Source organism: Protopterus annectens, chromosome 1.part0 (genome assembly GCF_019279795.1).
Source record: "Protopterus annectens isolate FY-2018-M chromosome 1.part0, PAN1.0, whole genome shotgun sequence".
NCBI classification, from domain to species: Eukaryota; Metazoa; Chordata; order Ceratodontiformes; family Protopteridae; genus Protopterus; species Protopterus annectens.
In genome coordinates, this window is record NC_056725.1 from 1,109,964,173 (window position 1) to 1,109,979,231 (window position 15,059).

General features: G+C 37.4%; 1 protein-coding gene across 1 annotated transcript in view; it reads left to right on the top strand.

The window, feature by feature from the left end:
• MCHR2 (melanin concentrating hormone receptor 2) overlaps positions 1 to 15,059 on the top strand; it is a 2,243,283-nt gene that overhangs the window by 1,786,550 nt on the left and 441,674 nt on the right. Inside the window, exon 4 of the mRNA XM_044065015.1 lies at positions 3,803 to 3,997. Within this exon, the coding sequence (XP_043920950.1) occupies positions 3,803 to 3,997 (195 nt within the window). The remainder of the gene's footprint in view (positions 1 to 3,802; positions 3,998 to 15,059) is intronic.

Consider the following 15,059-nt stretch of genomic DNA (forward strand, 5'->3'; position numbering starts at 1 on the left):
AGTTTCAGACTTTATATCATTCAGAGAATGCATGATAATGCAAACCCTATTATTCTAGCAACTTTCTACATTTGTAAGAGTAATGTATAAAATATGTTGCTGATTTTGAGCCTTTGTCCCTCCATTATTTTAGGCCTTGACCAGAATTCTGGAGCTAAGAAGTTGAGTGGTATGCCCCTACACCACATTCATCCTGCCCACTCCTTATTTGCTCACCTTCTGTTCTATCTTTTTATACTTTGCTTGATTCCTCTTTTCCTCTCTGTCCTATACTCCTATTTCCAACCTTTAATCTGAGTAATACAATGTTCCTAAAAGGGCTTCTAAATCATGTATATTTTTGTGGTCATGCTGTGCCTGACAGCTCACCAAGAGCATCATTAATGCCATATATAGCCAACTAGATATGGCACTTTTCATTGTACAGCAAAAATAAAGTCCTATGTAAAGTTGCATGAGGTGCGATACACCAAGCAAATGAGCAGAGCACTGCCTTACAGTAGCTAGCAAATATGAAATCAGGTAAAACTTATACCTTCAGTCTTACTGCTTTCATGGCTTGTTTGATCATGAAGTGATTGTACAGTGTCAGTCCACTAGGTGGAGAGTTTCAGTCCCCTCAGTGTTCTATGCTTGTTTTTCACTTTTCTGCTTTCAGTCTACAACTGTGTAACATTCACCTGCTATACATTTGGTAAAATATAACTGAATAAAGTATGGGTTCAGATCTCTTTGCTGCTTACCTTTCTTCTGCTTTCAGTCAGTAAATGTGTAACATTTCCCTGCTATGTGCTTCCTGACACTTTCATTGTGAGTGTTTCTGTGGCTCATGTTGATACAATGTAAAGAATGGTCTAAAATCTCTTGAGGCCTAGCTTTTTTCAGTCTGCAAATGTGGAATATCCATCTATGTGCTTCCCTGACTCCTTCAATGTGAGTGCTACTGTGGTTTACCTTGTTTACTCATTCACTCCAGTGGAATGCTGGAGATTTGTACTTTCAGCTAGCAATTATTGCATATTGAGCTCTTTGTCAAAGTCAGGTTGTAGCCTCACACTTCAAACAAATGTTCATATCTCTGGAACCATAGTGGTTATAAATTTATTTATTTTATTTATTTTATATTTGTTGATCGGGATAGTCCGATTGGATATATGTCCATTTTCAGTGGAGGCCCGTGGGGAAAAGCTCCAACCAAGATAATAATACACATTGAACATTTAGTAAATGCTAGTTTTAAGCAGAATACAGTCATAGGCAATACCAGCATTTAGCACATATAGTACTAACTTATTATAAAACACTTTACAAAACATAACATAATTTTCAAAGTTATATATACATAACATTACATTCAGGTTTAAGACACATTGAGCAGCATTCCTGAAACGGAGTGGTAGAAAAAAGTTAGAAGTAGTTGAAGTTAAGGCACCTAAGATATAGAGAGGTCACTAGTTGGGGTTAGTACAAGGACATAACCAATGAGTTTTGAAGTATTTCTTGAGTTTGTTTTTGAATTGAGTTCATGAGCAAAAAAATATAAATGGCAAACTGATCAGCACAAACAAGTGTTTACAGTGGTTACATTCATTAGATTGGATCTTAAGGCATAATAAACACAGTCAATATTAATTGTGTAATATGTTGTAAACAACTTACACTATCTCAGGAACTCCTCAAGCTGCACACATACTGCTAGTAGCATTGTATTCATCCAGCTGTGTGCTTTCATATGAGGCTATATCTATATACAGTTGTGTGTGTGTGTGTGTGTGTATATACATATATATATATATATATATATATATATATATATATATATATATATATATATATACAGTTATACATATACAGTTATATCTGTGTTACTTGGTTGTTAAGATATTTAAAAAAAATGAAAATTACAATATAAATAAATACCTTATGAACGCATTTAATATCTCTTAAGCAGCACTAGGCAGAGGTCCAATTTCAGGGCAGTTGTGTTGCTTATCATAAAAGCTTTCAGATGAAATGTTTCAATATCTTGTATATGTAGCTTGGTTTTGAAATGATTAATGCAACTATGAACAGGCTATTTTAGATACCTAGACGTGTCAGTAGGATGGTGCTGCAGAAACACCTGGAGGTGTCACTAGGCTGAAGCTGGTTAAGGGAATGTAGTGAATAATATAACTATACAGAGTTAATGATTTAAGTCTCTTCAGGGGCCATGGGGTTTCCTAACATGTTCTTGCTACACATCCCTACTGCATCCATGATGAAGAGTTTATCATCCTGCAAACATTCCTAGCCACATGCTTTGTTAATGAGTCTTGGGACTTATTGCACACTCAGTTTAAATGGCGGTTGCTTGGCTGTGGTCATGGACATGGCATTTCTGAATCCTTGGGAATGTTTTACATCATATATTTTTTATGGGTAAAGCTACTGTCTTTCAGGGAACTGCACACACTTTTTTTATTATAATAAACTGTGAGGCCACTTTATATCTGAGAGAAGGAAATTATCCCTCCCTTATCACAATTACCTCCATTAAAAAATTGTTAACCAGTCAACAACTTCAAGTTATCACTGTCCATTATTCAGGAAGGTAACATGGGACAACAGGAAAGTAAACCAATGCTCGTTAGTGTTTTAGTATACACAAAACTAACTACTAAAGATCAACAGAAATTCAGATGAAGATAGGTACTGCTCTAAGTGCTACTTATGTTTAAAAAAGCTCCCAATATTACTTTGTATTTTTAGAGAGTGTATGAAACGCATTGCCATCATTAACAAGGTCTGCTTCTTTATGCAGAAATTCTTCATATTAAAAAAGTTACCTACAAAAAGGCAACAAAATAAAGAATGGGTAAAAAAGGTTGGTTTTACTGGTTGGAATAATATTGTTATAAGTATGCAAGTTTGCATAAAGTATTCTCAACAGGATTTAGGGAAAATTAAAGTTCCTCTAAAATCAATCTGGAAGTTAGAATCTCTATATAAATAAACTGGGTCTATGGTTAATCCTTGAAATGACTAACTATCGGATGGCACATCATTGAAATCCAATCTTCAAACATCTATCCATTGAATGAACAGTTCATCTAACCTGTGAGACGGGTAAAGTAACTAGTTGGCCAACACTTCCCTGTCTCACTTTTCTTAACTGTAGTGTGACCTCGGAGTTTGAATATATAGTTGGGGGTGGGGTTTGAAATACTGCCATTTACGAAAAAGGGAAGTGCTGGCCAACTAGTTACTTTCCCCAGCTCAAAGGTTAGATGAAGTGCTTATTCGATAGATGGGCATTCAACGATTGGATTTCGATGATGCGACTTTCAATGGTTAGTCCATTTGATGATTAACCATGAACCCAAATAAACTTGACATATAGCTGTTATACTAGTAGCATTAAAGTAGTGATGGAGTGAACTGGGCAACATTTCATGTAAGCAGATGGAGTACATTATGCCTAGCAGAATTAAGTTCTGAATTACAACACAGTTATTTTTCACAATTTTGGAACGTGTATTATCAATGAAGCAGACCGATTGTTTATAATTATTCATATGAATACTCATCTGCAATGTCACTTGAGATGTAGACATGCATGGTATGTGTGGATTAATGTTTTCAGTTTAAGAAAAGTTATTTTAATGCAATGACTGCTATTTTCCTTTATAAAGACAAAAGCACAGCCAGGCACATAAAAGTAATTGTGTTTAGATTTATTTGATTTTTCTGTGAAATGTATAGCAATCTTTTCAATGTAAGACAAGCCACCTAAGTTAATTTGCTCATTTCTGTCTTTCAGATACTTGGCACTTGTTCATCCATTTCGCCTGACTAGCTTGAGAACAAGATCAAAGACTATCAGAGTAAATTTATGTCTGTGGGCAGTTGCATTTGTACTTGTTCTTCCTGTATGGATTCACTCCAAAGTCATCAAGTTCATAGATGGATTGGAAAGCTGTGCATTTGACTTGGCGTCTCCTGATGATGTGTTATGGTATGGATATTCTCTGCTTTAGCAAAATTAATTGTACCTCTGAGACTGTTTATTAAATGTATGCTAACAGATCTGAGAATGTTATTTAATAACCTTATGGTTCTGCAACCTAATGGTTGGTGAACAATCCTAAAATGTAGTCATGGAATTTATGCTTAATTAGGACATAGAATCTATGAATTATATTTTGATTATAGATAAAACATACTTGTTCATAGATTAGCACTAGGCTAACTACCCTTGTGAGCCATTTTAAGCCTCGCCAATTACCCCATGTGAGAGTCAAACCCTGCACCTGGTGTTTGTAAGGCAAACACTTTACCCTTATGCCAACCCAATTAGATGGATTGATAGATAGACAATTTATAAATGCAGAAGATGAGTATTTGTGTCTGGGAGTGGTGGTGATGGGGTTAATGTGTGGTGTAGTGCTGTTTCCAGGACTTTATTGAAAATATTCTTCTTATGTTAATGTAAGTGAAAATTTTGATTAAGAACTGAAAGTGAATTACTGACTAATATACTTAAAATGACACTTCATTGTGGGAAGCACTTATGATAATAGCAGGCATTCCTTTAATTTTTGTTAAGTATTTGTATTTGTCAGTTCCATTTGGTATAATTGGATAAAATGGGCTATAAAATTAGAATGAAATCTGGCTGCTTGGAATACTAAAGCAGTGTATTACCTTGCAGTGAGAACAAATCAAATGCACTAATGGCAGCACTATTTTTCAAACAAGTGCATTGCCACTTCCTGATTACTCAGCACAAACTGCAACACTCAACTAATTCTTTAGTGATAACAAATTCAATTCAGCATGGATAACATTAAAGCTCCATTTATTGTTATATCTTATTGCTAGTTTTTTTTATTATAAACAACATGACTTCTTTGTCATCTTCGCACTCTGAGGCACTCATACACAATTTGATGGAAATGAACAGGGCCAATTTTTAAATATTAACTAATTGCCATTTATCTCAGTAGTGTTATGGACAGAAATGAAATAGATTCACTGTTTTTTTTTTTTTTTTTTTTGCTTTTACTATATCAAATTTCACACAGATTCTTTTTTAACTAAGAAACAGGGCTACAGGTCAATGATTGTGTTGCTGATCATATTTGTTGCTTTGCAACTACTCAGCAATGATACTGTGAAGATCTGGAGGTGAGGAGGCATGAAGTAACATGAGCACTGAGGGACTCTGGAGCAGGGGCTGCTGATACCTGGAACCATACATCCTGGACCATGTCAGCATTCACCGTTGTATTCCTGACTGTTCATGTTAACTCAATGATCATTCCTGCCTCCAAGTTTTCCAAGTGCCCACTGAGGTGCTACAGAACAATGGACAGCATTCTGTGATAAGTACATTCCGTGAGGTGATTGTGGATCTGCAGCCATGGATGCCATTTATTCTTGGCCTAGATCCAAACTTTGTGCTGTCACTTTCTGTGCATCAGAGTGCAGAGGCAAGTTGAGTCGACATGTCTTTATTCCAGTACTCATACATTGACACTTTTTCTGTTTCTCTAATTTAACAGCAGTGTATAACATAGCAGGTCTGATCATTTTCATGTCCCTGATGAAAGCCAGCGGATAAGAGCTCATGTCTGATTCCTGTTTTTCTTTAAAGAGTTTCATCTGAGTTTATTTATGTTTACTTGTTGTTATGTTTTGTCCCTGCTGTCCATCTCTCTCTCAGCCAATTGGCCCATTCATTCCTCATTGTTGTGGTCGTGTCAGGCAAGAGTGGGCATCACTCAGGTAGCCATCAGGGATGGTTTCTGACTTTTTCATTTTTATGTTCTACTTTCCTGTCCATATTCGGTAAGCTACCCACTCCTGGTCATGGTTGACTGAGATGGATGTCACCAGAATTCCATGAGGGTATTCTGACCAAGCAACTGCACCCTCTGCCATAAAGCACCACAGGATGTCTTTCCTGATCTTCACCAGGGATGACCAAGCCTGCACGTGTGCTTCAGAGAATGTGTACCCTGTCTTTCCCTGACAGATGGAAGTCAGCTCTGTGGCTTCTCTACTCTAACAGCCTGCCTGAGACCTACAGTACTGGGCCTGCTAACCAAACCCTTTTCACCTTGATTATAGTCAGAGCACCATGCCTCTATGACACAGAAGTGGGTTGTTTATTTGCATCTGTGAAATATGTGGTGTCTTACACAGTGCATTTGTAAGTAACCCTTTTGTTCATAAAAAGGCAGAGTAATAAATACAAACTGCAAAGAGTAGAATATAAACACATTTTTCATGCACGGACACACAGACACACAGCACAGATACAGATAACAGTCACACACACATGCACACACAGATACGCATATACATACATACATACACACACACACACACACACACACACACACACACACACACACACACACACACACACACACACACATACACACACACACCAACACTTATCATACATAAAAACACTAACACACATAGTATCTATAGTCAAGGTGGAGCAAAGCAGGGTAGAACAGCATCAAGAGCAATGTGTTCGAAGGTATGACTGGCACCATATAAGAGTTGCGATCAGGCATGAGTGCTGTAACAGAGGTTATTTAATTAACAGTGGCTGATATGGTGGCTACTTAAATGATTTTGTTTAGCTGCTTGTAGTGTAAGTTGTGTAATTAGGAACTACTAGAATAATATCTTTGCTACAGTTTCATAATAACCTTTTATGTTTGTTTGCTTTTTTTTTCTTTTTTGATCCTCAACTTCATGTTGAGGGGGTTGTTATCTGATGACTGCCCAGGGAACCAGCTGACATAGTTAGCCAGAGATCTAAATGTCTCACAATATCTTCAGTGGTAATGAGATCACCTGATATTACATGCTTTTTTTTAAATATAAAAACTAATTTCTAGAAGATTATCTATTTTTAATATCAAAATGCTACAGATATATATTACTTTAAAAAAGACATAAAACAACTTTACAGATAGCCTATTTTCTAAATCAAACAGTATCCAAAATAATAATTTTCTAAACAAACAAAAAAAAAAAAATAAGAACAATTATGTGGCCAGTACATTCTTAAATAAATATAATCAAGTCACATTGACTTTACGGAATGCTTATTAAGCCCTGGCCTCAGCATCTGAGGTACACAGAACTCAGCACATTGTCTGGATTATATCAGTGGTAAAAGTGTATTAACTCTTGGCCATATTGACTTTAACTCACAGGAATTATAAATGAAATCTTTATCATGCTAGATTAAACATTCTCGGTAATCTTTCTGGATGTGATATGCTCTCTTTCTAAGTAACTACACCACTAGCAGCTTAAGTCTAAAGTAATAAATTGTAGCATTATTAACTATTCTGTCACAGAGAAGCAGACTGAAAGATCTCACGACCAAACATACTTTGAATATATTTGTATCATTACTCTAAACATTCTAAAGACATAAGGACCTCAGAGACTAAATGTAACTATTGTAGTTACTTTAAATACTGTTTGAACTTGTATCATTCTTATTTTTATTTATCTGTATTAGTGTTGTTAATAGTCTGGTCATTTTTATGAATAAAACTGGGTCACAGCTATCTTACATTGTTCATTGCCAAAACTGCTTATAAAATCAAAATAATTACACTTACATTGACAACCTAAGGTCTATTAGCCATGTTCCCTTAGAAAGGCAAGCAGCTATGACTCTGATATTTATTACCTACACTTATTATCCCTGCAAGTAATACCCCTTACTGTAATCATAACTACTCCTTCAGAGTACATGCTGAAGGCACTGCTAGTACTGAGAACAGGAATCATTAGATCTCTGTAACAATAAGCTGTTTTCCTTTGGTTTTAAAATGTTAAGAGTTGTATTTGTTGCCATTACATAACCCTTGCATCTAGAAGGTAGCATACCAAGTAGACCAACCTGCTAAAAGTCTACTGGGTAACAGTCTGAGATTTCTGCTGGAAGTATTACCCCATACAGTTTACTAAGTGCAAAATAAAATGGATCAATACCTGCAGATAATGCAACAGTTTCTTTTATATCCAGCATATTCTGCCACATCACTTTCATATGCATGAAAAACAGCACTTGCACCATTCAAGGTTGAGGCCCTACTTATATGGCTAGCCAACCTTGGTTGACTAGACCAAATGACATAGCTTTCTGTGAGCCATTGTTTTGTACTTGACATTCAAGCTGAAATGTTTTCTAAAGAATGAGACTTCCTTCACCACACCCAGATGCTGGTGCAGAAACTGGAAACATCTTGCGTGATAGCTACTTGTACTGGTTGTAGGATACTCCTTTGAAATCATCTGTTACTGTTCACCTTGCACTGTCCTCTCCCCTCACTTGTTAGCCATGTATTGCTAGTGACTTCCTTATATGTAAGTTACATTGATTATGCCACCACCCTTCTTTACTTGCTTTTAATTATCTTACTACATTCTTTGTCTGTTATCTAGATCATTTTCTATTATTTGGCCGACCTATAGCTCTCTTAAAATGCCATTTCCTACCTGAGCAGTGAGAAAGAGGGGTTGCCAACAATGTAAGCTTAGCTTCTTTGAGAAATGTATTTGAAACCTGCTTTAGTTAATAGAAAGAGAAAACAGACAACTCACATTGTCTTCTTGGCCTCATTTTCAAATATATAATGTGGTGATTAACTGTAAAAAGACTGAAATTCCTTGAAATCTGGATCACAGAAGATGGCTGATATAAAGCAGGCACTGCGTATGACTTCTGTATCCTACAATGCTGTAGCCAGACATCTTAAACTTCATTTGCATGTGTTTCTTATTCAGGCCACATGTGATCCCCATTCTAATTAGGTAAATTTCAATTCCATTTTACACAACTTCCATGATGAGCTTGAAGGCCTACATTGTTATTCAATATTTACAAAAACATTTAATTATTATGCTCTTTTCCTCATTACGCAGTTTTCTTTTCCAGGATGAGGTTTCATCATCATCAAATGCCTTAAACTACTAAAGTATTTGTATATAAATGAACAGCAGCTAAAACATGCAAATTACTTCATGCTGTACTTTGCACTGAAGTTTTATAATTATTAGAGTAAATTTGTAACTCCATGCTTTATGGTGACCCTCTGCATGAAATCAAAGGCCCTTATTTTTCCTGCTGTTAAATTGGGGGCAAATAAGGACACTTGAGCTGTGCTTTTTTTTACAAACCTATAATCTTTCTTAATATAGATCATAGAATATTGAGGGGATGCTGATGAACAAATTAACATTGCTGATGTCAAATCAGATCCATCAAGATGAAAAAGAAAATGAGGACAATATTAAAGAGGTCATGAAAAGCTGTGTGCAGGGTAGCACCTTTTCTGCTTTGGGTTTTCCATTCCTTAGTCCAAAATGGTAATGAATGTGACAAAGACTTAAGATCTTTCTTAAACTCTTTTGAAGTAACTATATAAGAACTCAGTTACCCAGGGTAAACTTAGTCTAATTGTACCTAAGAAAGTCACGTTTTTGAAAGTAACTAACTGTATTTGTTCTTTATCACAACATGTATTTACATTAACACTTTTTTATTGGTTAATAGTACTAGAATCTGTTATACCATGAAATTTACAAATATAACTGCTCATTTACCCACATCACTTCCATAATGCTGTCATTTACATATCCCTTGAGAAAAGACAGTCAGTCATGGTAGAAGGTTATTTGCATACCTCTCAGCTTCTTTGAACAAGAAATCTGGACAAGCCATGAATAAAAGAGGGGCAAAGGCTCAAAAATAGAAACGATGTTTAAGTATTGCTCTTACAAACTTAGAAAGTTGATAGAATAACAAGGTTTGCATTAGCATGAATTTTCTGAAAGGTATGAAATCTGAAAATCAAATATCTGTCATTATTTTCTACCTTCAGTCTTTAATGATTTGCCACTAATTTGCCACAATTTTCTGAAAAATGGACCAAAAATATGAGACAAAAATCTGGGCATTCTGCAAAAATGAGAGGAATGGTGATTTATTCTAAAACAATATTGTTCAAAAAAATTTGGCTATTTTCACATCAAGAGGTTCTCCCGTTCAATTCTCGGTTGGAGTGGGGGGGGGGTGCCTTCTGTGTGGAATCTGCATGTCCTCCCCATGGTTGGGTGGGCATTCGGAAGACATGCATAAATGGGCGTGCCTTCGTTGAAGGTTGAATGTTGAGCTGGCACCTCAGAGTTCATGAAAATCTACTGCCAATCATTAGTAGACCGGAGTTCCGCTGTGGCGATCCCTAACCAGGAAAAGCTGAAAGACAACAACAACCTTTCACTGAATCAGTTTAGGAGAATGTTGCATAAATTTTATATGACTGATTGTGATTACCTTAGTACTTCTGTAGAGCAAAGAATCTAGGGATAAAGTTAGGGATAGTCCTAAGGAATTGGCTACTTTTAATGTTAGCATTAGTTTTGTTGGGTCCAGATTAATTTTGATATGCAGGTTATAGATATGTGTAGAGTTAGAGGTATTGTTAAGGAAGGTAATGGAAGTCATGTTCTGTATAGCAGTGATGGGAGTAGCATCCTTTAAGAAACACTTTGGATAATAATGCAGTTTCTAATCTTAACAGATTTTGAAATGTTAATCAGTCATGCATTTTTGAAGTTGTTTTCCTTGAAACATCAACCTAGAAGTAATAGTTCTTAAGATAATTGTTCTTCTAGAATTGGTGTAAGTACTGCAGCATCTTCCAGTTTTGAATCATGTTGAACAATGTCCAAAGATCTTTAACAAACTGTATTGTAACCCAGCATTCTGGTATGTCTACATCTCAAGAGAGCCTTGTTTTCCTGACTTTAGATTATTCAATTCTGTATAGATATTAGGACACTAAGAAATAACTATGACACATCTTGGCGAATATTATAGGTTACTCTGATCTCTGAATTCCTAACCCCCTGAGGTTCAGCTGTCACATTCCTATGCAGCCATTTCAGTACATGAATAGTTAAGAATATTCAGTTTTCATCTATGGTGGACACTCAGTGAGATTAGTCTTCCTTTTGAAATGTTATTACTAACAATGTCCAATCCCCAAATGAGAAAAAAAAAAGATGGAAAACAGGCAAAAAGTGAATATCGAACATTGAGCTTCACTTTTAGACTTGTTTTTTGCCAGGAAGGGGTAACGCCTCTGCACCCCTGATATGGAGATGGTGGCAAGGGGCCAACAATCCCAGATTTATGTATACCAACCTGAGATTATCATATCTTGGTGAAAAGAGAATAATAAAAGAAATGGCAAACTTTGACATATATAGATACAGATTTTTGATTATACAGTCTCCACATTATGGGAATCAGCATTTTGAGTCCGGACTATTGGCCTAATGAGAGCCAAGTATAGTGGGATTATGACCTCCTTAGACCTGGATTCATTTCCCTTACTTTTAAATTAAACTATGTAGAAAGGTATTCTCACTACCATGGATACATGGTGATCAACGTTCAGGTTACCATCACCCTGAGTTCCCAAGTCCCTAACCATTGGGTCTACTCTTAGGGGAGTGTTATCAGTGCTGTAGTTTTCAATGTTGGTAGTTTATCCAAAGGACATAATTATACATTTTTGCATTGAGTTTTATGCCATGGTTCTGGTACCAGTTATTTGTTTGTGTCAGACCTTTCTGAAGGACATCTGCATTTTTGGGGGGTTCAATGATTGTACCTAATTTGCAGTTGTCAACAAATCTGGTCATTCAAAGGCCCTGTACATTTGCCTTGACTGCAGAGAAGTATATTCCAAATGTGAGAGGTCCCAGTACTGAGACCTGTAGGACACCATTACTAACAGGCCTCTTGGTGAAGGTGGAGTCCCCCATTCTAACCTCCTCTGTCCAATATGTGAGTCATTTAGCTATCCATCTGTTGACATAAGGATTTATGCCTATTTTGCCCTGGTCCATGGCTCTAGTGACCTTCTTGAAGAAGTCCACAAGGTTTAATAGGCATGACCTGTCCTTGACAAAACTGAAATGGGATGGGTCCACAGTTTGAAGATTTCCTATATCTTTGTTTATCAGGTCCATAATGATTCTTTCCATGGCCTTGAATATAAGACTAATCAAACGTATGGGTCTGCAGTTCCTTGGGTCTGTTGATGGTCCACCTTTGTGTCGAGAGATGGCCAATGCAGTCCTCCATTACCTAGGAATGAAATCTGTTTGGAGGCTACGGTTGAATAGGGATTCTAGCGGTCCTGACATGTCATGTTTCAAACTATTTAGGAGGCATCCTGGGATATTATCAGGACTAATGGATGCAGTATTTTTAGCTCTGGAGAGTGCAATGAGGATCTGCACATTAGTGAAAATTTGTGAAAATGAGGGCAGAAATAGTAGATGTTTTTTCCATGGTGGGTCTGGGGTAATAAGATGGTGAAATTGAAGCTAAATTTATTAGCCATCAAATTTGCTATATCACCCATTTCAGTATAGGAAGTTTCATTTGCTATTAGTTTAGCACACTGTTAAGTGTTTTCTTTTACATTGCACACATAACTGAAAAATGCCTTATGGTTATCCTTAGACTGGGTGGCTATTTTTTTGCTTCAAAGCTGGTTTTGGTCGATTTGATTAGTCTCCCGAGTTGCTTGTTAAGACTAATGAGGGAGTTGTTTTTTTTTTGTTTTGTTTAGTTATTTATTTATTTATTTTTTGTCTTTTGTGAATATCCCTTCTTGTTTTTGGATAGGGTTTTCTTTGCTAGGAGTTCTTTCTTTTGTTGTTCAACGTATTTATACTGGGGGCCCATCAAGAGGGCTTGTTTTTGGAGCTTGTCCTACATTTATTTTGGTTTTGGTCCTGCTGTTTCTATGCAGTTATTTACTTTAAAGGCAATATAAAAATATTACTTTGGTGTTAACAGATGTATTAACTTATCTTCTGATAAGCTAATAGGGCCATGGGTTTATGATTTTAACTAAGCTTGCAGTCAAAAAGACTATCAAGACTCTCAGCTATATTACCCAGTAATGCTGGAAAATTAATAATGTTACCCATTTAGCAGTTTTTCCCTGTGTATTCCATCTAAAAGTTTATGTTCCCAAATCTAGGCATCCAGATTGGTTTTAATGATCAACAGGGATTGGCTCCAAAGACTGTCTAAACTCTGCTTGACCTATAAATGGTGCATAATCAAGAAATATGGGATATGTTGTATTAGATATTGGGCCGGATTCACGAATGGCCAAATTCCATGCAGGAACAGTATAGCAGCCACCGTGCGATCCAGGATAGGGCTGTTTTTGCGTGCACGAGTGGCCCTATAGTGTTCCTGCATGTAATTCCATTCAGCATCTTGCTGACGAAAACCATGCAAATGAGGTGATTTTGTGATCCAGCAAGTTGAACAAATTCCATATAGGAACAGTGTCAGTGCAAAAATGTATTCAGCTAGTAGCTGAATACATTTTTGCATCTGACAAAACGGAAGCATGACAGCTCGTGAAAAGCTTGTATTATGTAGAACAGACAAGCCAATGGCCAAATATAAGGCCATTGGCATGAAAACCCACATAATTTTTTTAAAAATAAAAATTTTATTTTTTTTTGGCCAGTCTCGGCCGTTTAATCTAAGGGCAGTGGCAGGCAAACACAGGGGTGATGAAAATTTTAAAAAAGGGGAAAAACTGCCATTTAACAGAAATATGTATTCTGCCATTATAGTCAATGACAGACAGAATGTAAACAAGACAAGGGAGCATTGGTTGCTAAGGGGAAAGGGTGTGCTTGGGAATTGTAACTATGGACCTGCACACTGGGGTATGCAAATGAAAGGACCTTTACTGAATCACAGATTTCTACCTAGTGGAAGCCTGCACCTAATCATGCAGGTGCAGGAATAGAGAGCTATGTAGGCCGGACAAGAGGATGATTTCAGTAGGGGGCCTGTCGTGATTGGTGTAAACTTATTGGAGTCCTGTGGCCCATGTTTGCTCTTAGCTAAGTGGAGCTAAGAAAGTGGGTGTATCTCACATTGTTTGGCACTGTTTTCCCTGCTTAGATGGGTGTGCAACTGAGTTTTAAGCAAAGAAAAAAAGGAAAAACAGGAAATAGCAGCTCAGTTCACATGTGAGCACTGGGTATGCACTATGCACCTCAGAGCTTAAACGGTAAGGCAATTGGAAGGGAAAAACAGCAGTAGGAAGGCAATCAAGGAGAAGTAGCATACCTGGAAGGTGAAATGTATCAGAATCAGCCACTTACACAGGCAGCAGACCAGCCCAGCACAATACTATAAACTATGCAAACCCCTTGCACTCTGTTTTTTCCCACAAACTCTACACAACCGGTGTACGCAGACAGGGAAATTTTACCTGACAAAACGATAGGTGCTGCTGTCACTCTCATAATTCAATATGTACAAGAGGCTGAGGGTGGTGAGGATGTGAATGCTGATGACCATCCCACAGTGAGGAGATGGAGAAGAGTGTAGAGACCCAGGGTAACCTACCACGGCCTACATGAGCAGAAGATAGTAGAGCGCTATAGGGTAGACAGGGACATTCTACAGCAAATTGTTGAGCTGTGCCTGCCCCGCCCCCCACACAGAACCAACAGAGGGGAACCCATCCCAGTGGATACCAAGGTATGTGTAGGCCTAAGAATACTAGCTACAGGTACCTTCCAAAGGGCAACTGGGGATATCATGGGGATATTACAGGCATCAGCATCCAGGGTACTCCACCAGTTCCTGGATGCCATGTAAGCACATGCCAGTGAGCAGATATATTTCCCCATCACCCATGAGGCATTGAATAGCAGTATGTGTCTCTTATACCAAATAGCAGAATACCCTGAGGTAGTGGGTGCTAGAGACTGCACGCACATACACATCAAAGCACCACCCGATGAGTGGGCTAGAGTTTACATAAACCACAAGGGCTTCCCCTCCATCAATTGCCAGGTTGTGTGCGATGCCCAGGGCATTATCTTGAATGTGAGCGCTGGCAGGCCTGGAAGCTATCACAGTTCCCACATCTGACATATGACACAGCTGTACCAGTCATTTGCCAATGGGG